At 42.1% G+C, this 23496-nt stretch overlaps 1 protein-coding gene across 7 annotated transcripts in view; it reads left to right on the forward strand.

Annotated features, from left to right (window-relative positions):
- Positions 1–23496, forward strand: part of OSBPL1A (oxysterol binding protein like 1A) — a 225405-nt gene that overhangs the window by 35721 nt on the left and 166188 nt on the right. For all 7 annotated transcript variants that reach the window (XM_005587007.5, XM_045378301.3, XM_045378302.3 and 4 more), the window contains one exon: positions 16975–17086. In XM_005587007.5, coding sequence (XP_005587064.3) covers positions 16975–17086 — 112 coding nt within the window. The remainder of the gene's footprint in view (positions 1–16974; positions 17087–23496) is intronic.

The following is a 23496-nucleotide window of genomic DNA, read 5'->3' on the forward strand; positions in this document are numbered from 1 at the left end:
GTTCTTTGGTAAAAATCAGAATACTATAATTTTAAAATATATTGTTTAGTATTTGTTCCTTACTTTACCTTTCAGATGCAGTTAGAATTCTAAAGTTTTTATGCCTTTTATAATCAATTTAAAATAGGAATATGGTATGTATAATGAATATTTGGATTATTGTACTGACCTTTTAGCAGAATTGAGAATACTTTTTTTCAAATTTTTTTTATTTATTTAGATACAGGATCTCACTCTTTCACCCATGCTGGAGTGCAGTGGGGCCCGCATAGCTCACTGCAGCCTGGAATGCCTGGATGCAAGAGATCCTTCCACCTGGAACTACAGGCGTGCACCACTGTACCTGGCTAATTTTTAAAAATCTTTTATAGATACAGGGTTTCACTGTGTTGCCCAGGCTGGTCTCGAACCTTAAGCGATCTTCCTACCCCAGCCTCCCAAAGTTCTGGGATCACAGGCATGAGCCATCATGCCCAGCTGAGAATGCTTGTAAAACACATGCATGCTTCCAGAGCCAGGTGTAGTGGCTCACACCTACAATCCCACCTACTCAGGAGGCAAAGGCAGGAGGATCACTTGCAGTCAGGAATTAGAGGCCAACCTGGGCAACATAACAAGAGCCGCCCCCACCGCCCCCCACACACACCGTATCTCTCTCTTTCTCTCTCTGTCTCTGTTTCTTTCTCTGTAGACAGGGGCTTGCTCTGTCGCCCAGGCTGGAGTACAGTGGTGCAATCTCAGCTCACTGCAACCTCTACCTCCAGAGCTCAAGCGATCCTCCCGCCTTAGCCTCCCCAGGAATTAGGACTACAGGCGTATGCCACTGTACCCAGCTAATTTTCTGTATTTTTTATAGGGACAGGGTTTCGCCATGTTGCCCAGGCTGGTCTGAAACTCCTGGGCTCAAGTGATCCACCTGCCTCAGCCTTCCAAAGTGCTGGGGTTATAGGCCAAGGCCAGCACTGTCTTGTGCCCAGACAAGACCCCATCTCTAAAAAACTCAAAGCTGTTACATGACATGTACTTGTAGTCCCAGCTACTCTGGTGGCTGAGGCAGGAGTATCGCTTGAGCCCCAGGAGTTTGAGGTTGCAGTGAATGAGCTATGATGGCACCACCGCACTCCAGCTTGGATGACAGAGCAAGACCCTGTCTCTAAAATAGCAAATAAACAAATACAATAATTGCTTCCTACGTTCTGTGTCTCAGAAATTCTCTCTCTCTCACCTAACATACAGAATATATGTATAATCCTGGGCTTTAGGATTTCCTGGGAGACCATTTCTCATGTTTATGTATTGAAGGCCTACTGTGTGTCAGGCGATGCCCAGAAAACTTGACACGTATTGTTTCATTTGATGGAAAATGACTGTCTCGAAATATCCATGTCATTTGTTGTAGATTGGTTCTCAGGGAAGCCGAGACGGAGATGAGTGGGCAGCAGGTTTATGGAGTGCTTGTGGCATCACAACTGTGGAAGGGTGTGGGGAAGGAGTGGACAAGTAGCGCTGCAGACTCGAGCGATGCCTCAGCCTTCCTGCTGTGTGCGAGGCTTTGCAGAAAAGATGATGCTTCAAAGTTGTCCCTGTTGGGGATGAGAGGCCAGGTCTTGATGCCCTGGAACAGTAAGTCATGGATACAGGCTACCCTGGAAACCCTCGTCCCTGGAGGTCTGAGCCCCTGGATGCCATGCCCTTCTTAGGCTGGAGTTGCTGCCCTTGTCCATTTACTGTAAAAATTGGACAAGAGAATACCAGGAGACACCTAAGTTTCTCATCTGTGTGCTAAACCTGTTCTTCCACGTGCATCCCCATTGCATACAGCCCTACTTTTTTCTGCTGATCAAGTTCAATTACTTCTGCTAAGATGGTGACTATTCTTGCCTGCTGGTCCTTGGACGCAAGGACCCCAATGTTCAGGCAGCCTTTGGTGCCTCTTAGCATATGAATCAGAGCATTATCTTTAGGTGCGGAATAAGCTGCCCCAAAACCTGTTGAAACCAACCAGCACTGTGCTCCCTTCTATTATGGGAAGTGCAAGATGCAGTAATTTATTCTTTACTTCTGAGGAAGTGTCTTGTCATTGCCCAGACCAGTGAACTTAAAAAAATTTACTGACATGGAAAAGTCCCTGAATTCCTCCTGAGTTTTACCTCCCACCCTCTGGATCAGATATGTCTCACCAAGGCTTTGAACATTCTAGCCTCGCAGAAGCCTCTTCTCTGGGTTCTGTTAGCATGATGTTATGAAAGGAAATTAAATTTTGGGACCCCAAACTTATTTTGCCAAAGGGAAAATCAAGCTGGGAACTGGGTCATGCAAACCTGCCTCCCTCTTGTGGTTCCTAAATTAGATGGCTACAAGATGAAAAGCTACACGCCTCCCCCATATTTTGCTCACAAGAAAATTCCTAGTGAGCAGTGCAAATTGGTAGCTTAGCTTTACAGGTGCAGTCATCCCGGCCCACCACACACACATGCATATCTGATTGTTCCCCACCCCATTTTGTCTGTGTTACACAGAATGCAGATTCCCTACGTTTTTCTTCTGCCCCATTTGTTTATATCATCTTATGTAAAAAAATGCAGATTCACAGAGCCAGACAAAGGTATGACTATTTTCTCCTACCCGCCCCCTTACCTGAAAATTGTGTACTTCTCAATATCCTGCCCTTTCCCCTTTAAATTTGGAGCCCTCAAAAATCATCTTCAGAGAAAGTTGCCTGTCTCCTGGGCATGTGTCCTTAACTTTGGCAAATAAATCTAAAATGTTCGAGACTTGTGTCTCATCATTTTTCTTGATTGATGTTATTGGTAAGTGGACCAGTGTGATTTGCTGCTGGATTCCCAGATGGCCTGAGGCAAGCTGTACATGTATACTGTTGTGCATGTGAATCCAAACTGTCTTTGATGTTTTTTCCTAATAGGGATAGAAAAGGTACTTTTGCCCTATCAGTTGCTGCAAACCATGCACCTGAGGTGGCAGAGTGGCTATAATTGGGGCACTATTTGGTTGAGTTTGTGGAAGTTCACTGTCATCCTCCACGTTCCATCTGGGTTTTATGCGGACAGATGAGTGAATTAAATGGAAATATGATAGAGGCCATGGCCCCTGCGTTCTCTTGGGTTTTTAAGGGTGGCACTGATTTCTGCCATCCTTCCCATATGGGATATTGGTTTTGATATGTCTTGGCCGTGGCTGGGGGTGGGTAGCCACTTCCATTGGCTCCTATACAACAGAGCAAGGAGGCAATGTGAGGGTTGCGCCAACAACTAAGTGTGTCTATTCCAATTTCATATTCAGGGACTGGGAGAATGACCACTAGGTGTATTTCTGGACCCAACCAGCGCATGCACCGCGAACCAGAGCTCGACCAGGGCAGTATTTATCATCTCACTCCCACGCACGCCCCCTTTCTAACACAGGTGCCTCTGACACTTTGGATCTCTTGGTGTCAGTGCCAACTTGGACCTTAGATCTAACAGCTTGTGAAATGTCTTGGTGCGCCCCTTTCCCCATTGCACAGTTTCTTGAGTAAATGATCATTGGTCTCTTTGGGAATGGTCTGGGGAATTCATGACAGTGCATGTTTGCTTTGGTGTTGCAGTCTTTCCCTGGAGGATCTGGCCTCTCCTATTTACTGATAGCTCTGTGTCCAAAGTTGACTCAGGTCCAGAAACTGGACAAGGCGTCATAACTTTTTTTCTCCTTCATCTTTTGAGAGGGAGTCTTGCCCTGTCACCCAGACTGGAGTGCAGTGACACTGTCTCAGCTTACTGCAACCTCTGCCTCCCAGCTTTGAGCAATTCTCCTGGCTTAGCCTCCCAAGTAGCTGGGATTACAGGTGTGTGCCACCACGCCTGGCTAATATTTCTTTTTCTTTTCTTTCTTTCTTTTTCTTTTTTTTTGAGACAGATTCTAGCTCTGTCGCTCAGGCTGGAATGCAGTGGCGTGATCTCAGCTCACTGCAACCTCTGTGTCCCGGGTTCAAGCAATTCTTCTGCCTCAGTCCCTGAGTAGCTGGGATTACAGGCTCACGCCACCATGCCTAGCTAATATTTGTATTTGTAGTAGAGACAGGGTTTCACCATGTTGGCCAGGCTGGTCTCGAACTCCTGACCTCAGGTGATCCGCCTGCCTCGGCCTTCCAAAGTGCTGGGATTACAAGCGTGCACCACTGCACCCGGCTGGTATCATGACTTTTAATGGGGAGACTCTCTTCTGCTTCTGACCTTTCACCATTGATATCTTTTGATGGTACAGATTGAGTTGTACTGGGATGGGTCCTAGCATCAGGGAAAAAGAAATCGTCCCCAGTAAGAGATGTCAAGAGGCCAGAAGTGCCATGGAAGACAGGTTTTTTTTGTTGTTGTTGTTGTTGTTTTTTGTTTGGAGATGGAGTCTCGCCCTGTTGCCCACGCTGGCTGGAGTGCAATGGTGCGATGTCAACTCACTGCAATCTCTGCCTCCTGGGTTCAAATGATCTGCTGCCTCATCCTCCCAAGTAGCTGGGATTACAGGTGGCTGCCACCACGCCCAGCTATTTTTTGTATTTTTAGTAGACATGGGGTTTCACCATGTTGGCCAGGCTGGTCTCAAATTCCTGACCTTGTGATCCTCCTGCCTTGGCCTCCCAAAGTGCTGGGGTTAGAGGCATGAGCCAGTGCGCCCAGTCTGGAAGGCAGGTTTTAAATAAGTGGGCATGCTAGATTGGATATAGTATGAAGTCCAGAAAACATTCCGGGTGATTAAATTCCATGGAAGGGCCTAGAGCACACATCATTTACCAAAGCAGAAGAAATTGCTGGTGAGAAAGGCACCAGCCTCACGGAGAAGCTCCCTGGCAGTTCCCCTCCATGGTCTAGGGCTGCTGTGAGAATGCCACCGTGGACCTGAGTTCACTGACAGCAAGGGGTGGTGTGGGGAAAGTGACTGGACCCCAAGGCAGTAGAAGCCAGGAGAGGCAGCACTTAACCATCAGGAGCCGGTGGGGGCGGGGGGGCACAGTTACGGTAATGAGTGGCGGGTTCAGAGGGGGAACAGCAGGAGGGCTGACCTGCAGAGTTAAGGAAACAGTTAATAGAGCCCAGCATTCCGAAGGGCGAAGTTAGATGGACAAATGATAGCAGATACTACTTTCATCATCTTTTTCTTTTTTTCTTTTCTTTTTTTTTTTTTGTTAGATTGAGAAACTGCTGCTTCGTACTACACCGATGTCATTATACAGCTAATGGATGCTCACTTCTGTTTCTTCTTTTTTCTCTCCTTTTTCTCTTAGAGTTTGGCTGATTTCTGCTGACCTGTCTTCAATTTTACTGAACGTTCCTCAGTGGTGCTCTGATGTCTACTGATGAGCCCATTGAAGGCATCCTTTATCTCTGTTGCTATGATTAGTTGTTGCTATGGTTACTTCCAGTGCACCTCAGGCTTCACCTTCCTTCCGTTTCCAAATTCGGTATTGCCTCTGCAGAGGGCACAGGCTGATTCACTAGGAGGTGGTTCCCCCGTGTTTCTGCTTCACCCTCAGCCTTAGGCCTGCCTTGTGTGCCTCAGTGGGTTCTCTCCACGCTTTGGCTGCTGCCCACTAAGAGACTGCTGTTACCTGTTCTCAGTACTTGCTAGTCTTGGGGTAGAAGTAGAGGATGTGGGCTGGGGGTTCTCTGTTGTCTGGGTCCAGCCTCCATCCTAGACCTGTGTCCTTGCTTAAGGGGCAGGAGTCCTTGAGGTGGTTCTTTACCACTTCCAGAAGCACCTACTTTTAATAGTGTTAGCTCTTACTTGAGTTTTTTTTTTTTAACCTCCTGTTTATAGGTAACATATTGATGCCACTAATTGTTATTTTATTTTTCTGTTGGCTTATCTCTGGAAGATAAGCATTTTGTTCTGCTCTTTGTCTCTCCCATTCTTTTTGTTTGTTTGTTTGTTTGTTTGTGAAACACGGTCTCACTCTGTCACCCAGGCTGGAGTGCATTGGCACAATCACGGCTCCCTGCAGCCTCGACCTCCCAGGCTCAAGCAATCCTCTGACCTTAGCCTCATAGCTGGGACTACAGGCTCATGCCACCATGCCCGCCTAATTTATATACTTTTTGTAGAGATGAGGTTTCGCCATGTTGCCTAGGCTGGTCTTGAACTGCTGGGCCCAAGGGATCCCTGCCTGAGCCTCCCAAAGTGCTGGGATTACAGGCATGAGCCACTGTGTCCGGCCTGTTTCTCCCATTCTTAATTCTTGCCAAAGCCACTTCACTTAGCTTTTTCATTCTCTTAGCCTATTACTAGATTTTGGTTAAATAATTGAGTTTATATTATTCTGACTGTGCTAGCTTGAGCCACTTAAGATCCTATGTTTGTTTGTTTGTTTTGTTATAACTCCTTATTTTTTCTGGAGTTAACAATTGCAGGCTGGGCACGGGGACTCGTGACTATAATCCCAGCACTTTGGGAGGCTGAGATGGGCCGATCACCTGAGGTCAGGAGTTCCAGACCAGCCTGGCCTACATGGTGAAACCCCATCTCTACTAAAAATGCAAAAATTAGCTGGGCGTGGTGGCATGCACCTGTGATCCCAGCTACTCGGGAGGCTGGGGCAGGAGAATTGCTTGAGCCCAGGCGGCAGAGGTTGCAGTGAGCTGAGATCGCGCCCTTGCACTCCAGCCTAGGCGACAAGAGCACAACTCCATCTCAAAAACAAAAACAGAAACAGACAAACAACAACAAAAAAACAATTGCATGGGGTTTCTTAGTTTAGTTCTTTTTCTCGTCACATAATTTTGAAGTCTTTGTAAGAGCTCCAGAAATCTTTTTATTGTCTCTTACTATGATCATGTATGTCATGTAATTACCACTTCTGGGAGCAGGTCTCCTGATTTTTTATGTGTTTTTTTTTTTTTGTTTTCTTTTTCTTGAGACAGAGTCTTCTCTCTTGCCCAGGCTGGAGTGCGGTGGCATGATCTTAGCTCACTGCAACCTCCGCCTCCCAGGTTCAAAGGATTCTCCTACCTCAGCCTCCTGAGTAGCTGGGATTATAGGTGTGTGTCACTACACTCAGCTCATTTTTCCATTTTTCAGTAGAGACGGGGTTTCGCCATGTTAGCCAGTCTGGTCTCGACCTCCTGATCTTAAGTGATCTGCCCACCTTCGCCTCCCAAAGTGCTGGGATTATAAGCGTGAGCCACCGTGCCCAGCCTCATTTTTTATGTCTTCTTGCTCTACCTGGACTAGTTGGCCTCCAGAGCTGTACACATGGTGGTCATTCTGGAGCTTATGTCTCCGTCATTGTGGGAATTCTCTTCACCACTTTCTGATGTTGGATTTCCTGTTTCCTGGGTCCCGTGTCTTCCTCCATCTTGATTTGTCTGTCGTTTAGTGGAACACAGCCTTCAGGAACTGCTTGAGAAAGGTTGCATGGGAAATAAGTTTTTTGAGAATTCATATGTCTGGAAATACCTCTGTATTTGAGTGATAGTTTGGCTATGTATAGATATCTAGGCTGGATATCACTTTCTCTCAGAATTTTGGAGGTATTGTGTCACCGTTTTCTAGCTTTTAGTGTTGTTGTTGAGAAGTCTAGGGCTATTCTGATTCCTGGTCCTGTGTGTGTGACCTGATTATTCTTTAATCACTGGAAGTATATAAATTAAAATTAGAATGACAGGCTGGGCTCGGTGGCTCATGCCTGTAATAGCAGTGCTTTGGGAGGCTGAGGAGGGAGGATCACTTTAAGCCAGGAGTTTGAGGCCAGCCTGGGCAACATAGTGAGACTCCATCTCTACCCACCCCCGCCCCCCAAAAAAGAATGACAGATAACCTAATACAACAGTGACTTACAAAAAAGTTAGTTTATTTCTCTGTAACCTAAAAGTCTAGATAAGTGGTCTTAGGCAAGTGGCAAATACTCAAATACTCAGATTTCTTCTGTCTTAATGTTCTACAATGTGTGACTTTGACCATATCATCCCAATTGGGAGCATCCCAATCCCAGGAAGCAGGCTAGGGGGAGCAAAAAAGGGACAAAGATTATATACAAACTGCCCCTTCTAGAAGATTCCCAGAGGCTGTTATATGAGACTTCTGCTTAATCCCATTGACGGAAATATTCATGGCCACACTAGCTAAAGGGTAGCAAGGAAATGTAGTCTTTATTCTTGGTGGCCATATACCAAGCTAAAAAATGTCGTTAGGGGTCAGATGGGATCTTCCCTTCACCCTTGGTGTCCTAGAATTTTACTGTGTTTACCTTTAGACTTTTAAACCTGTGAATTAGGTTTCCATTGCTGCATAACAAATTGCCATAAACTTAGAGGCTTAAATCAACACCCATTTTTAATTTCATGATTCTGAAGGTCAGAATTCCAAGCACACAGCCTAGCTGGATTCTCTGCTCAGGGACCGAGAAGACTGAAATTAAGGTGTCAGCTGAACTGTGTTCACATCTGTGGTTGGGGGCTTTTTGCAAGTACACGCAGGTTGTTGGCAGAGTTCACTGTTTGTTTGTTTGTTTTTTTTTTTTGCAAGGGATCTCTGTCAGCTCTTATAGGCCACCCTCAAATCATTGCCACACAGCTGTGTCTGGACTTCCTCATGCTTCTCATCTCTTTGCCACGAAGGGGCTAGCCCCTTTTGAGGGCTCACTTCAATAGGTCGTGTCTACCTGGGATAATATTTGTTTCTTAAGGTTGACTGTGCCGTATAACAAAACCTAACCAGGGAGATGTCTTCAAGTCTATCTTCTAGTCTTTCTATTGCATATTTTATTTCTGCTGTTATTTTTCCTGGTTAAGAATATTAGCTTTTTGACTGAATGTTCCTTTTTTAATAGCATCCAATCTTGGTTAATGAAGAAATATCTCATTTCTCTGAGGATATTATAGTTCTTTTAAAGGTTCTCTTCCAGATTTTCATGTCTTTCAAACTTTTATTTTCTGGTCTGTCTGGATCTTTCTCCTTTGTGCTGGTCGTATGTCAGATCTCAGGTTGTAATTTGCTATTGATTCATATTTAATACTGACACTTTTCAAAGCCTATAGAAGTTATGAGAGCATGAGTAAGACTTTTTTTTTCTTTGAGACAGCGTCTTACTCTGTCTCTCAGGCTGGATGGCAGTAGTGTGATTACAGCTAACTGCAGCCTTGACCTCCTGGGCTCAAGTGAACCTCCCACCTCAGCCTCCCAAATAGTCAGGACTGCAAGTATGCACCATTATGCCTGGCTGAGTTTTAAATTTGTTGTAGAGAGAGGGTTTTGCCATGTTGCCTAGGTTGGTCTCGAACTCCTCGGCTCACACAATCCCAGACCTCAATCTCCCCAAGTGCTGGGATTATAGGTGTGAGCCACCGCACCTGACGGTGAGTGAAACTTACTGACTGTTGGGCTTCATCGTGTGGTGAACTTTTTTCAATATATATAGTAGACTGTGGTGTTTCTTTTACCTTTTTGGAGGCTTTTTAATTTCTTTCTCTTTTGAGACAGAGTGTCAGTCTGTCGCCCAGGCTGGAGTGCTGTGGTGCGATCTTGGCTCACTGCAACCTCCGCCTCCCAGGTTGAAACGATTCTTCTGCCTCAACCTCCCCAGTAGCTGGGATTACAGGTGTGTGTCACCATGCCCAGCTAACTTTTTATATTTTTAGTAGAGATGGTGTTTCACCGTGTTGGCCAGGCAGATCTCGAACTCCTGACCTCAAGTGATCCACCTACCTCAGCCTCCCAAAGTGCTGGGATTACAGGCGTGAGCCATCGTGCCTGGCCTGAAGGCGTTTTTATGTATTGTATAAAGCATATTAATCTCTGTGCCTCAGGTTCCATATCTTTAAAAAGAGGTGTAATAACAACACCTACCTTGTATGATTTTTGTGAAGATTAAAACGAGTTTAATAAAAGTGAAACTTTAGAACAGTGTCTGATATAAGTAAATGTTAATTAAATATTGGGTATTATTATATTTACTTAGAAATAATTATTTAAGTCTTTAATCTGGCCTTAAACTTGATTATATCTTTGATTTTTCTCAGGAAAGAACTAATATATTATCTTTTAAGTGGATATATATTTATTGTCGATGTTTTTCAACAGAAATTTGGGTTTTAGGGGATACTTTCTTTATTTGCCAAAGCCTAGGGAGTTGTATTTCCACACATATGGGCACTGGATTAAAACTTACCCTTTCAGGTAACCATCTTTTGGTAGCTGAGTTTTTAAATGTTTTAACACATTGTCCTGCCCTCTCTATAACAGTATATCAACATGATGAAACCTCAAAAAGGTGTTCTGATATGTCTTTGGCATTGTATTAATATGAGTTGTATGACTCATTATTTAAATAGTTTTTTTGAACCTCTCTTTATAGTCTCCAGGAGTTCAATAAGCATAATTCTTTTTTTTTTTTTTTTTTTTTTTTTTGATGGAGTGTCGCTCTGTTGGCCAGGATGGAGTGCAGTGGCATGATCTCAGCTCACTGCAACCTCCACCTCCTGGGTTCAAGTGATTCTCCTGCCTCACCCTCCCAAGTAGCTGGGATTACAGACACGCACTACCATGCCCGGCTAATTTTTGTAATTTTAGTAGAGACGGGGTTTCGCTATATTGGCCAGACTGGTCTTGAACTCCTGACCTCATGATCTGCCTGCCTCAGCCTTCCAAAGTGCTGGGATTACAGGTGAAAGCCACTGCACTCGGCCCAATAAGCATGATTTTTAGAAATTATTTCTCCTTTCTAATCTTGAAACCTGAAGCCTGCATTAAGAAACTGCTTTACGGCCGGGCGCCGTGGCTTATGCCTGTAATTCCAGCACTTTGAGAGACCAAGACGGGTGGCTCACCTGAGGTCAGGAGTTCAAGACCAGCCTGGCTAACATGGTGAAACCCCATCTCTACTAAAAACACAAAAATTAGCTGGGTGCGGTGGCGGGTGCCTGTAATCCCAGCTACCTGGAAGGTGGAAGGCTGAGGCAGGAGAATCGCTTGAACCTGGGAGGCAGAGGTTGCAGTGAGCCAAGATCTCGCCACAGCACTCCAGCCTGGGTGACAGAGCGAGACTCCGTCTCAAAAAAAAATAAATAAATAAAAAAGAAATTGCTTTACAAGAAGTAAAACTTTTCATGTGGTATTTCTGTTGAAGGTAGATGATTTTACAGAAACATCATCTTTCAAAATCAATACGGGAGTGCTCATAGCAGCATAATTCCTAACAGTTAAAAAGGAGAGGCTGAGTTTGGTGGCTCATGCCTATAATCTCGACACTTTGGGAGGCCGAGGCGGGAAGATTGCTTGAGGCCAGGAGTCCAAGATCAGCCTGGGAAACATAGCAAGACACTGTCTCTACAAAACATGAAAAAAAAAAAAAAAAAATAGCTGGGCACAGTGGCATGGGCCTGTTGTAGTCCCAGAACTTTGGGAGGCTGAGCTTGGAAGATCTCTTGAGCCAGGAGTTTGAGGCTGCAGTGACTACGATTATGCCACTGCACTCCAGCTTGGGCAACAATGTGAAACCCTGTCTCTACCGAAAATAAATAAAAATAAATAAAAAGTAGAAATAACTCAAATATTCATTAGTTAATTAATAAACATGTGGTATATTCATGCAATGGAGTATTCAGAAATCAAGAGAATGAAGTACTGATACACGCCAAAACATGAAAGAACCTTGAGAACTTGCTGACTGAAAGAAGCCAGACACAAAAAGCCACGTATTGTTTGATTTATTTATAGAAATGTCCAGAGCAGGCAAATCCATAGAGACTGAAAGTAGATTAGTGGTTACTAGGGGATTACGAGGAGGGGAAATAGTCAGTGATTATTAACAGATATGAGGTTTCTTTCTGGAGTGATGAAATGTTCTGAAATTAGATAGTGATGATGTACAACTTTATGAATATACTCAAAGCCACAGAATTGTGTACTTTTAGCAGGGTGAAGTTTATGGTATGTGAATTACATCTCAATAAAGCTGTTATTTTTTAAAAAAATAATCTGGGCATGAGGATTTTTCTCTAAGTATTTCATCTGAGATGACTTGTGTGATGGTGACAGCCATATAATGGCGCAATAAGGAAACGACCGACTGCTGAGCGGAAAGTGGAGCTGGGGTGATTTGGGAGCGTGATTCATGGCTGTGTTCACTTTGTTCTTTGCTCTCACCCTTGTGGCGCTGCTGGTCCAAACATACTCTGTGCAGCCATTAAAAAATAAAAGTATCATGCTTAAAGTGAGTACTTTACTCCTCTGACTTTTTAGTAGTTAGTTGTCAAATTGGCCGAAGTGCTGTCTTAGCCAGGAATATTTTCAGTAAAACATCTTTATTCAGGAAAAAGTATTGAAAAACAAATAGCATTGCTCTAGGTGCAGGGAGTGTAGCAGTGAACAAGAGACCAAATCCCTTTTTTCATCCAAGAGGAGCAAACAATACAGGCATTTAGAAGTGCTATGAAAATTAGTAAGGTAAGGGGATGAGAGATTGGGAGTGGATAATGCTACTTTAGACAGTGAGTGAGGAAGCCTTCTCTGAGGAGGATGCTTGCATTAAAAAATATATATATCTACATCTCCTTTATCAATTTCCTTTTTTTTTTGAGATGGAGTCTCGCTTTGTTGCGCAGGCTGGAGTGCAATGGGACAATCTTAGCTCCTTGCAACCTCCGCCTCCTGGGCTCAAGCAATTCTTCTACCTCAGTCTCCCAAATAGCTGGCACTATAGGTTCACGCCACTACGCCCGGCTGATTTTTGTATTTTTAATAAAGATGAGGTTTCACCATGTTGGCCAGGCTGATCTTGAACTCCTGATATCAAGTGATTCGCCCACCTCGGCCTCTCAAAGTGCTGGGATTACAGGCGTGAGCCACTGTGCCTGGTCTTTCAACTTCCTTAACACCTAATTAATCTGACCCTTTCTAGTCTGAGTCTTGGCTCTCCCAGTTAACTGAATTTTTTCCCAAAGGTCGGCAGTGGTTTACAAACTTTAAGAGTTTCTGTTTTCTTGCTTTTCCATAGCTACACTTTAACGAGGCTGACTACTTCTCTGGGAGGAGGCATGCTACAGTTTATTTCTCTGGCTGCTTTTATGATTCCTGCCTTTTTTTTCCTTACCTTTCATTATAGATGTTCTTTCGATTTTTTTTTTTTTTTTTTAAAACATTCTTCTCAGCTAGGTGTAGTGGCTCATGCCTGTAGTCCCAGCACTTTGGGAGGCCGAGGTGGGCAGATCCCTTGAGCTCAGGGGTTCGAGACCAGCCTGGGCAACATGGCAAAACCCTGTCTCTACAAAAAAGATGCAAAAATTAACCAGGCATGGTGGCACACGCCTGTAGTCCCAGCTACTCGGGAGGCTGAGGTGGGAGGATCACTTGAGCCCAGGAGGTCAAGGCTGCCGCAAGCCGAGGTTGTGCCACTGTATTCTAGCCTGGGTGACAAAGTTAGACCCTGTCTCTCCCCAAGAAAACAAAAACAAAAACAAAAAGACAAAAAATCCCCCACATTCTCTCTTCTCTTGAAACTTTCCCCCTCAACAAACCAATCTACTCTATGGCTTTATTTTCTCCTCCTGGCGTTCACTGGACGTCGGCACTTTGACCTCAGGCTCTGCTCTAGGCATACAGGTCCTCTGCTCTGCTGCATGCTGGGCATCCCTAGCTGCCCCTTGGGCATCTGAAACTTCATGCACCTAAAATGGGCCTCATCTTCCTCCAGCATCTGCTCCCTACACAATATTTGAGTTGGTCTTTGAATAGTTTTCATTGAAAATCCTCCTTTCTGCTATCTCCACTGGAGAACATACCCATTGTGTTTAACCTAGACTGCTTATTTTATTTTATCTTTTTTTGAGACAGAATCTTGCTCTGTCGCCCAGGCTGGAGTGCAGTGGCACAATCTCCGCTCACTGCAACCTCTGCCTCCCGGGTTCAAGGGATTCTTGTGCCTCAGTCTCCTGAGTAGCTGCTGGGACTACCAGCATATGCCACCATGCCCGGCTAATTTCTGTATTTTTGGTAGAGATCACGTTTCACCATGTTGGCCAGGCTGGTCTCGAACTCCTGGCCTCAAGTGATCCGTCTGCCTTGGCCTCCCAAAGTGCTGGGATTACCTTTGTGGACTTATTGACCATTTGTACATCTTCTTTGGAGAAATGTCTATTCAAGTCCTTTGCCCATTTTTTAATCTGGTTATTTGTTTTGTTTTTGAGTTTTAGACATTCTCTACATATTCTGTATATAAATCCCTTGTCAGATACATGATTCGCAAGTATTTTTTCCTATTCTCTGGGTTCCCTTTTTCTCTCTTGATAGGGCCCTTTGATGTACAAAGTTGCAAAGTTTGATGAGGTTTTTCTTTTTTTGCCTGTGCTTTTGGTGTCGTATCCAAGAAATCATTGCTAAATCAGGTCTTATGAAGCTTTCTTGGTATTTTTTCTTCTAATAATTTTAATAGTTTTAGTTTTGACATATTTGACCTATATCGAGTTAGTTTTTATATATGGTATAAGGTATGTGTTTAACTTCATTCTCCTGCATGTGGATATTCAGTTTTCCCAGTACCATCTTCTGAAAAGACTGTCTTTTCTGCATTGAACTGTCTTGGCACTTATGTCAAAAATCATTTGACGGCCGGGCGCGGTGGCTCAAGCCTGTAATCCCAGCACTTTGGGAGGCCGAGGCGGGTGGATCACGAGGTCAGGAGATCGAGACTATCCTGGCTAACATGGTGAAACCCCGTCTCTACTAAAAATACAAAAAAAAAACTAGCCGGGCGTGGTGGCAGGTGCCTGTAGTCTCAGCTACTTGGGAGGCTGAGGCGGGAGAATGGCGTGAACCCGGGAGGCGGAGCTTGCAGTGAGCCGAGATCACGCCACTGCACTCCAGCCTGGGAAGACACAGCGAGACTCCGTCTCAAAAAAAAAAAAAAAAAAAAAAAAAAAAATCATTTGACCATATATCTGAGAGTTTATTTCTGGGCTCTCTATTCTGTTCTGTTGGTCTGTGTGTCTGTCTTTATGCCAGTACCATGTTGTTTGGATTATGGTAGCTCTGTAGTTAGTTTTGAAGTCAAGATGTATCTCTAACTTTGTTCTTCTTTTAAATATTATTTTGGCTTTTTGGGGTCCTTTGAAATTCCACATGAATTTTACGATGGGATTTTCTGTCTCTGTAAAAATGTCGTTAGTATTTGATAGGGATTGCATTGAATCTGTAGATAGCTTTGGGTATTATTCTCCTCTTAACAATATTAAGTCTTTCCATCCATGATCACAGGATGTTTTCCCATTTATTTATGTCATTTTAAATTTCTTTCAGCAGTGTTTTGTGCTGAGTCTTTTGTGTATAAGCCTTTTGTCTTCATGGTTAAGTTTATTCCTAAGCATTTTATTATTCTTGATGCTACTATAAATAGAATTGTTTTTCTTAGTTTCCCTTTTTGGATTGTTCATTGTTGTCTTTGCCCATTTGTAATTGGGTTGTCTTTTTATTGTTGAGGTGTAACTGTTCTTTATATATTCTGGATACAAGTCAAGAGACTTGTATTTGTAAATTTTTTTCTCATTCTGTGGGTTGCTCTACTTTCTTTAATTAATATGAACTATTTAGGTAAAGCATGAAAATGTGAATCCCAAAATGTTACCTTTAAGATGATAGAAAATGTTAAGATATTTTATAAGAATTCACTTTATTAAGATATTAGGAGATTTAACAAAACCATTTTTCTATTTTTAAAATGTGATAGTACATTTTATAGAATAATACTCAAATATGAAAAATGTGTTTGTAAACACCATGTACTGTACTGGGAAATGTAGGTATAAAACAATTGTGGCATATAAGTAAAATTATGTTACAAAAACTCAAATTTTGCATAGAGAAATTGATTAAGAAATACACCAAAATGTTTATAGTGGTCATAAAATGATAAGAATAATAAGTATATGTATTTTTTGCCTGTTTATGTTTTTTAGATTTTATTTAAGCATTTTTTGCCATGAAAACATTCTAAAAGAATGTAGGAAATGTATGTTATGGCCCAAAGGAAAGATGAAATTCCTAGGACAACATAACATGTAGCGACGTAGGATATCACTTCATATTTTACAGGCACTGTCAGTCTAGAAGTTAGAATAGCACTGTTTTTCAGCCTCCCTTGGTGCAAGACTGAAGAGCAAGCATTGCCATCATCCCCTCCCTAGGTGCTGTGTATCTTAAGATAATCAAACATCAAATTTCTAATACTGTCCACAATATCAGAAATTCTGTTCCTCAATTTCTGCTGTCTTGTTAAGTGGTGTAACTGACCCATTGATTCGGGATGTATGTACATGATCAATTAGTTTGAAATTTCTATAAGACCAGCTAGCCACTTAGAGTAAATAAAAATATGTAGTGTATTATCTGTTGTTGAATATTGACTCCAGGAGATCATCATGCTTATCTATTTTTTTTTCTTTTTTTTCTTTTTTTTTTTTTTTTTGTCATGCTTATCTAATGCTTAATTATAATGCTTCATTGTAAACCATTCCTCCAATAATGGTGTATCCTATCAGTCAATAATGGTGTATCACTTTAGAAAATAATGCTTTATTTTGTTTAAATATCAAGATTAATTTTAAAAAATCTTGGTCTTTTGGGCAGAAATTATATTTCTCAACAGGCCTTAGAGGAATGATCTTCAGTGAATGTACTTCCTTCTCTAATTTAAATAGTGGCTGTGTTTACTAACACATTTAATTTGACCACATGAATTATTTTGTCAGAACAGCCAGATAGTTTACGTAAAAAATCAATCATAGAAGTTGGCTATGTATCAGTTGTGGATTGGCAATTGTTTTGGCAATTGTCAGGTATTATCACAATTGAATCACTTATTGTAGACATAACATGATACAGTCTCACATGGTACTTTTTTCTATTGTGGAGACTCTGTAGTAGTTAGAAATTTGGAAAAGGGTGGTAATGCAATAAAATCTTAGCTTAATAGTTAAAAATCAATTCTCTGATTTTTAGGAGTTGGTAATGCTTCTCTTAGAATACGATGCTGATACTACTGTTGTTAATGGGAGTGGACAGACAGCAAAAGAAGTTACTCATGCTGAAGAGATCAGAAGCATGCTTGAAGGTAAATATCATGGATGTGAACAATAACAGCATTTACTTTCATTATAACCAAGGTTCAGATTATGACTAAAAATGGCTTCTGAGAAAGAGGACAAAACAGAGGATAACCAGCTGATGGCTCTAATGATAATGTCATCGTGGAGTCATTGATTAAACACACAATTGCCTATATGATAGTTTCTTCACTTAAAGCTTTTAAACTCTTAATTTGTACAAAATTATGGCAAGTTTTAAAAATCTGTTTTTCAGGCTGGGTGTGGTGGCTCATGCCTGTAACCCTAGCACTTTAGGAGGCTGAGGCAAGAGGATCACTTGAGGTTAGGAGTTTGAGACTAGTCTGGGCAACATAGTGAAACCCCTGTCTCTACAAAAAATAATAATAAAAAAATTAAAAATTAGGTGGCTACGGTGGTGTGCACCTGTAAGAGGTGTTGCTTTTGGGAGTCACTTGATGTTGGGAAGATAGCTCTGGCTGCCTCAGTTTTCTTTTCGCCCAGGCTGGAGTGCAGTGCTGTGATCTTGGCTCACTGCAACCTCCGCCTCTTGGGTTCAAGCAATTCTCCTGCCTTAGCCTCCCAAGCAACTGGGATTACAGGCATGCACCACCATGTCCGGCTAATTTTTTGTATTTTTAGTAGAGACAAGATTTTACCATGTTGGTCAGGCTGGTCTTGAACTCCTGACCTCAGGTGATCTGCCCGCCTTGACCTCCCAAAGTGCTGGGATTACAGGCCTGAGTCATCATACCTGGCTCGCTATTTATTTATTTATTGAAATGAAGTCTCACTATGTTGCCCACGCTGGTCTTGAACTCCTGGTCTCGAGCGATCCTCCCATCTCAGCCTCCCAAAGTACTAGGATTACAGGTGTGAGCCACTGTGCCTGGCCTTCTCAGTCTTCTTGAGGACTTCATTGCAGTATAGCAGGCAGCAGTAATTTCTTAATGGTTGAGCTTCGTTGTTATAAATGTCAAAGACTAATTTGCATTTAAGAAAACATGAGTCTGCAATAACTCAGGACTTTCTCTAAAGCGGCTTAAAACAAGAACATTTCCATGCTTATATTTGGACACCCTCATACAATAGGATCCTTCTTTGACTGGCCAGGGCTTTCCTATAATTATTTTTTAGTAGTATTTCTAATATTGAGAAGAGAAGATCTTTAATTTTCTACTTAATAAGTAAAGATACTGAATTAGAGTTGCAATTTCACACGTACCCTTTCTTTCTTTTGGAATTCAGAGAAAGGCAATATAATTTTGTGCTTAAAGGATGTTGATTTCTTAATTTAAATTTTCAATATTTTTATTTAGGTAAAAACCAAGATCCTGTTGTTTATTACCCCAAAGCTAAAATCTTCTCACTTGTTCTATAGTTTAAAAAACAACACAAAGTCTATTTGTCAGACTTCTTAAGGTCAATGTCTTGTTTCTGCACTCAAAATGAATCCTCTCCTTATCAATGAACAAGCAAATTAGCACATAACATATTCTATCAGACACTGTGTTATATGAATATAGTAACATGTAGAACATATTAGCTGTGGTTCCTGCCCTTTAATAATTTGTGACCAAATAGGGAAGATGAGGTACTGTCTTTAATTATGTCCTGTTATTTTAATTATAACAAGAAGAGAACCCGGAACTGAGGTTTTCCTGACAGACTGGAATGTTAGGTTAGTCTGACAAGTTGACATTTAGTAAGGGCAATTGTAAAGACATGCTCCAAGACATTTCAAAACCAAACTGCACAAGGAAAAGGGCTTAGCTGACTTTACAGGTAATATGATTTGTCAGCTGATGTGGTCTTAGCCTGGGAAATAGAAGTAGAGACTGAATTGAGTGATTCTGCTCTAATGAGAGCACCTTACCCACATATAATATCATTTGTGGATACAGTGTTAAATGGATCATTGGCAGACTACTGGAAGTACCTTGAGGAACCCACCATAAGTAGACCATAAGACCATAAATAGATCAGAAACCATGTCATAGGGGCCGGGCGCTGTGGCTCATGCCTGTAATCCCAGCACTTTGGGAGGCCGAGGTTGGCAGATCACTTGAGGTCAGAAGTTAGAGACCAGCCTGCCCAACATGGTGAAGTCCCATCTCTAATAAAAATACAAAAATTAGCTGGGCATGGTGGTGGACACCTGTAATCCCAGCGGCTTGGGAGGCTGGGGCAGAAGAATCACTTGAACCTGGGAGGCAGAAGTTGCAGTGAGCTGATCGCGCCACTGCACTCCAACCTGGGAGGGCCAGGCACAGTGGCTCACGCCTGTAATCCCAGCATTTTGGGAGGCTGAGGCGGGTGGATCATGAGGTCACGATTCAAGACCACCCTGGCCAAGACAGTGAAACCCTGTCTCTACTAAAAATACAAAAATTAGCCGGGCGCAGTGGCAGGCACCTGTAGTCCCAGCTACTCAGGAGGGTGAGGCAGGAGAATTGCTTGACCCCAGGAGGCGGAGGTTGCAGTGAGCTGAGATTGTGCCATTGTGGTCCAGCCTGGGTGACAGAGTGAGACTCCGTCTCAAAAAAACAAACAAAAAAGAAACCATGTCATAGGATAATGCATGGAGAGACAGGAAATGTTTTACCCTAGAAAGACATAGGCAGGCACAATGAAATCATACTCAAGTACCTGAGAGCTGTTGCTTGGGAGAAGGGATGATCTTATTTGTGGCCAAACCAGGGCTGGTTGATTGCCCAGTTGATGGAGTAGCAGGGAGTTCATCTTTGGGTCCAACATATAGGAATAATGGCTTGGATTGCCTTGAAAGATACATGATTGGAGGTATTCAGCAAAGGAGAGACTTGTTAGGCACTATTACTAATGCTGCCTTCTTCTACGTCTTGTCTTTTTATTATGAAAAATTTCGGCCGGGCGTGGTGGCTCACGCCTGTAATCCCAGCACTTTGGGAGGCTGAGGCGGGCAGATCACAAGGTCAGGAGATTGAGACTATCCTGGCTAACACAGTGAAACCCCATCTCTACTAAAAATACACACACACACACACACACAAAATTAGCCAGGCATGGTGGCACACGCCTGTAGTCCCAGCTACTCAGGAGGCTGAGGCAGGAGAATTGCTTGAACCCGAGAGGCAGAGGTTGCAGTGAGCCAAGATCGCGCCACTGTGGTCCAGCCTGGCCAACAGTGAGACTGTCTCAAAAAACAAAAAAAAAGAAAAGAAAAAGAAAAATGTCTAACCTATGGGAAAGTTTCAAGAATACTACAGTAAACATTTGTATGTCCTTCACTCAAATTCACCAATTATTAACATTTTGCCACATCTGGTTTAGACTGTTAAATATTTTGTTATTTATTTACTTTTAATTTTTTTGTTGAACTATTTGAGAGTAACTTGCAAACATAGTGATACTTCACCCCTAAATACTTCAGTGTCTCTCTTTTTTTTTTTTTTTTTGAAACAGAGTCTCACTCTGTCGCCCAGACTGGAGTGCAGTGGTGCAATCTTGGCTCACTGCAAGCTCCGCCTCCTGGGTTCACACCATTCTCCTGCTTCAGTCTCCCAAGTAGCTGGGACTACAGGCTCCTGCCACCAGGCCCAGCTAATTTTTTTTGTATTTTTTTTTTAGTAGAGATGGGGTTTCACTGTGTTAGCCAGGATGCTCAAGATCTCCTGACCTCATGATCCTCCCGTCTCGGCTTCCCAAAGTGCTGGGATTACAGGCATGAGCCACTGCACCCGGCCTTCAGTATCTCCTAAGAACAAGGATTATTTTCTTACATAATCACAATATAGTGCTCAATTTCAGGAAAATTAACATTAACATAATATTGTATAATATATATTTTTATATTCAGATTTAGCCTGTTGTCCAAATAATGTCTTTTGTAGCATTTTCCCCTCCAATCTAGGATCTAATCCAGAATCTCACGTTGCATTTAATTGTGACATCATCTCTTTCATCTCCTTTTATCTGAAACAACTCCTCAGCCCTTATCTTGATACTGACTTTTTTTTTTTTTTTTGAGACAGAGTTTTACTCTGTCACCCAGACTGGAGTGCAGTGGTGTGATCACAGCTCACTGAAGCCTTGAATTCATGGGCTCAAGTGATCCTCCTGCCTCAGCCTCCCATTTAGTTAGGACTATAGGCATGCACCACCATGCCTGGCTTATGTTATGTTTTGTTATGTTTTTACTTTATTTTATTTCATTTTATTTATTTTATATTTTATATTTTATATTTATTTTATATTTTATCTTGTCTTGTCTTATTTTTAGTTTAGTTTAGTTTAATTTATTTTATTTTAGTTTAGTTTAGCTTATTTTATTTTATTATTTTATTTTATTTATTTTATTTTTAAATTTTATTTTATTTATTTATTTTTTAAATGTATTTTATTTGATTTTTTATTTTATTTTATTTTATTTATTTTATTTATTTTATTTATTGTATTGTATTGTATTGTATTTATTTTATTTATTTTATTTTATTTTATTTGAGACAAGGCCTCAATATATTGCCCAGGCTGGTCTGGAGCTCCTGGCCTCAAGTGATTCTCTTAATTTGACCTCCTAGAGTATTGGGGTTAACAGGTGTGAGCCTTGCCACCTGGCCGATATTGACCTTATTGAAGAGGAAAGCGGTTGTGGAATTATTTGTAGACTGGCCCTTGATTTTGGTTTTTCTCTTGTGATTAGATTCAGGATATGTATTTCTGTCAGAAACATTATGTAGGTGAGTTTATATCCCATGCCAGTGCATCCCATTAGGAGGCACATAATGTCACTTTGTTTCATTATCAGTGATGTTAACTCTGATCACTTTGTGGTCCACTGTAAAGACATCTTTTCCCTTTGTATTTAATTTCCCTTTGTATTAATTTCCCTTGGTAATTAATAAATGACCTACAGGGAGAAAAATTGAGACAATGTAAATACCCTATTTACCAATAAACTTCTACTCAGTGGTTTTAGCATTCATTGATAATATTTGCCCTAATCATTGGTTAGTGGTTGCAAAGTAATGATTTGCTGTCATGAATGAAAGATATTTTCCAGGGGCTCTCCCGCATTTCAAGTGTACTACTATTCAGCCTATTCTCTGCATGTATGTAAGCATCAGTCAGGACAGAGGTAGACTTTGTGACTTATAAGATCCTTACTTACTTGATTCTGATGGAAAAGAAAGACAGTTTAGAGTGATACTAAATTTAAATCTTATAGGACAAATATTTTTTGGATCTGTAGCATTTGCTTTAAGAATATTGAGATATAAAGTATATGCAGAAAAGTTCACATCATGAATGTATAGCTCCTTTAGAACTGTTTCTGTGGAGTACATCTCTAAACAGCATCCACATCTACAAGTAGAACATTGTGAGCATTCTAGAAGCCTGACCACCCAGACTAGAATATTTGCTTTTCATTGATATAATCAGTAGTTTTGTTTCAGTGTCCTGAAAGAATACAGGACAGGAACATAATCTAAGAACATATATAGTATTTTCAACTCCAAATTCCTGCCATTTTCCTTCACTTATGAGCCTAGACAACCGAGAAAGAAACAATAGGGTATCTTTTCTTTTCCTTCCCTAAAACCTGGGACAAATATTAAGCATTATTTGAATATTCAACACATATTTATTGACCAACTATGCATTGTGCCAGACTCTGTCATAAACGCTTTGGTTACACAGATAAGAAAAAGTACCTGGCCCGGCGCGGTGGCTCATGCCTGTAATCCCAGCACTTTGGGAGGCCGAGGCAGGTGGATCACGAGGTCAGGAGATCGAGACCATCCTGGCTAACATGGTGAAAGCCCCTCTCTACTAAAAATACAAAAAAAAAAAAAAAAAATTAGCCGGGTGTGGTGGTGGGTGCCTGTAGTCCCAGCTACTCAGGAGGCTGAGGAAGGAGAATGGTGTGAACCCGGAAGGCAGAGCTTGCAGTGAGCCGAGATCACACCACTGCACTCCAGCCTGGGCAAGAGTGAGACTCCGTCTCAAAAAACAAAAAAACAAAACAAAACTATACACAAAAAGACCAAGTACCTGGCTTCAAGATTACAGAGGGATAAATTACAGGTCAGAGTGATACATGCAGTGGCAGAGGGATGTACGAGAGGTATAGGAGATGTCACTGTTCTCAAAGAGTTCCCAGTTCAGCAGCCATAGAACCAGTGGGAGGAAAGATCGAAGATAGTGCATCCCAGCGGCAGAAGCCATGCACAGTCTACAGAGAGGCTTGGCTCAGCAGAAGCCATGCATGGTCTATGGAGAGGCTTGGTCCAGCGGAAGCCATGGACAGTCTACGGAGAGGCTTGGCCCAGCAGAAGCCATGCACAGTCTACGGAGAGGCTTGGCTGTCTTCTGAGGTAGAGTCTGGGTGTGGAAATAAAAATGTGGGAAAAGAAGATGATGGTATATAGCAATGTTA

Source organism: Macaca fascicularis, chromosome 18 (genome assembly GCF_037993035.2).
Source record: "Macaca fascicularis isolate 582-1 chromosome 18, T2T-MFA8v1.1".
Lineage (NCBI taxonomy): Eukaryota > Metazoa > Chordata > Mammalia > Primates > Cercopithecidae > Macaca > Macaca fascicularis.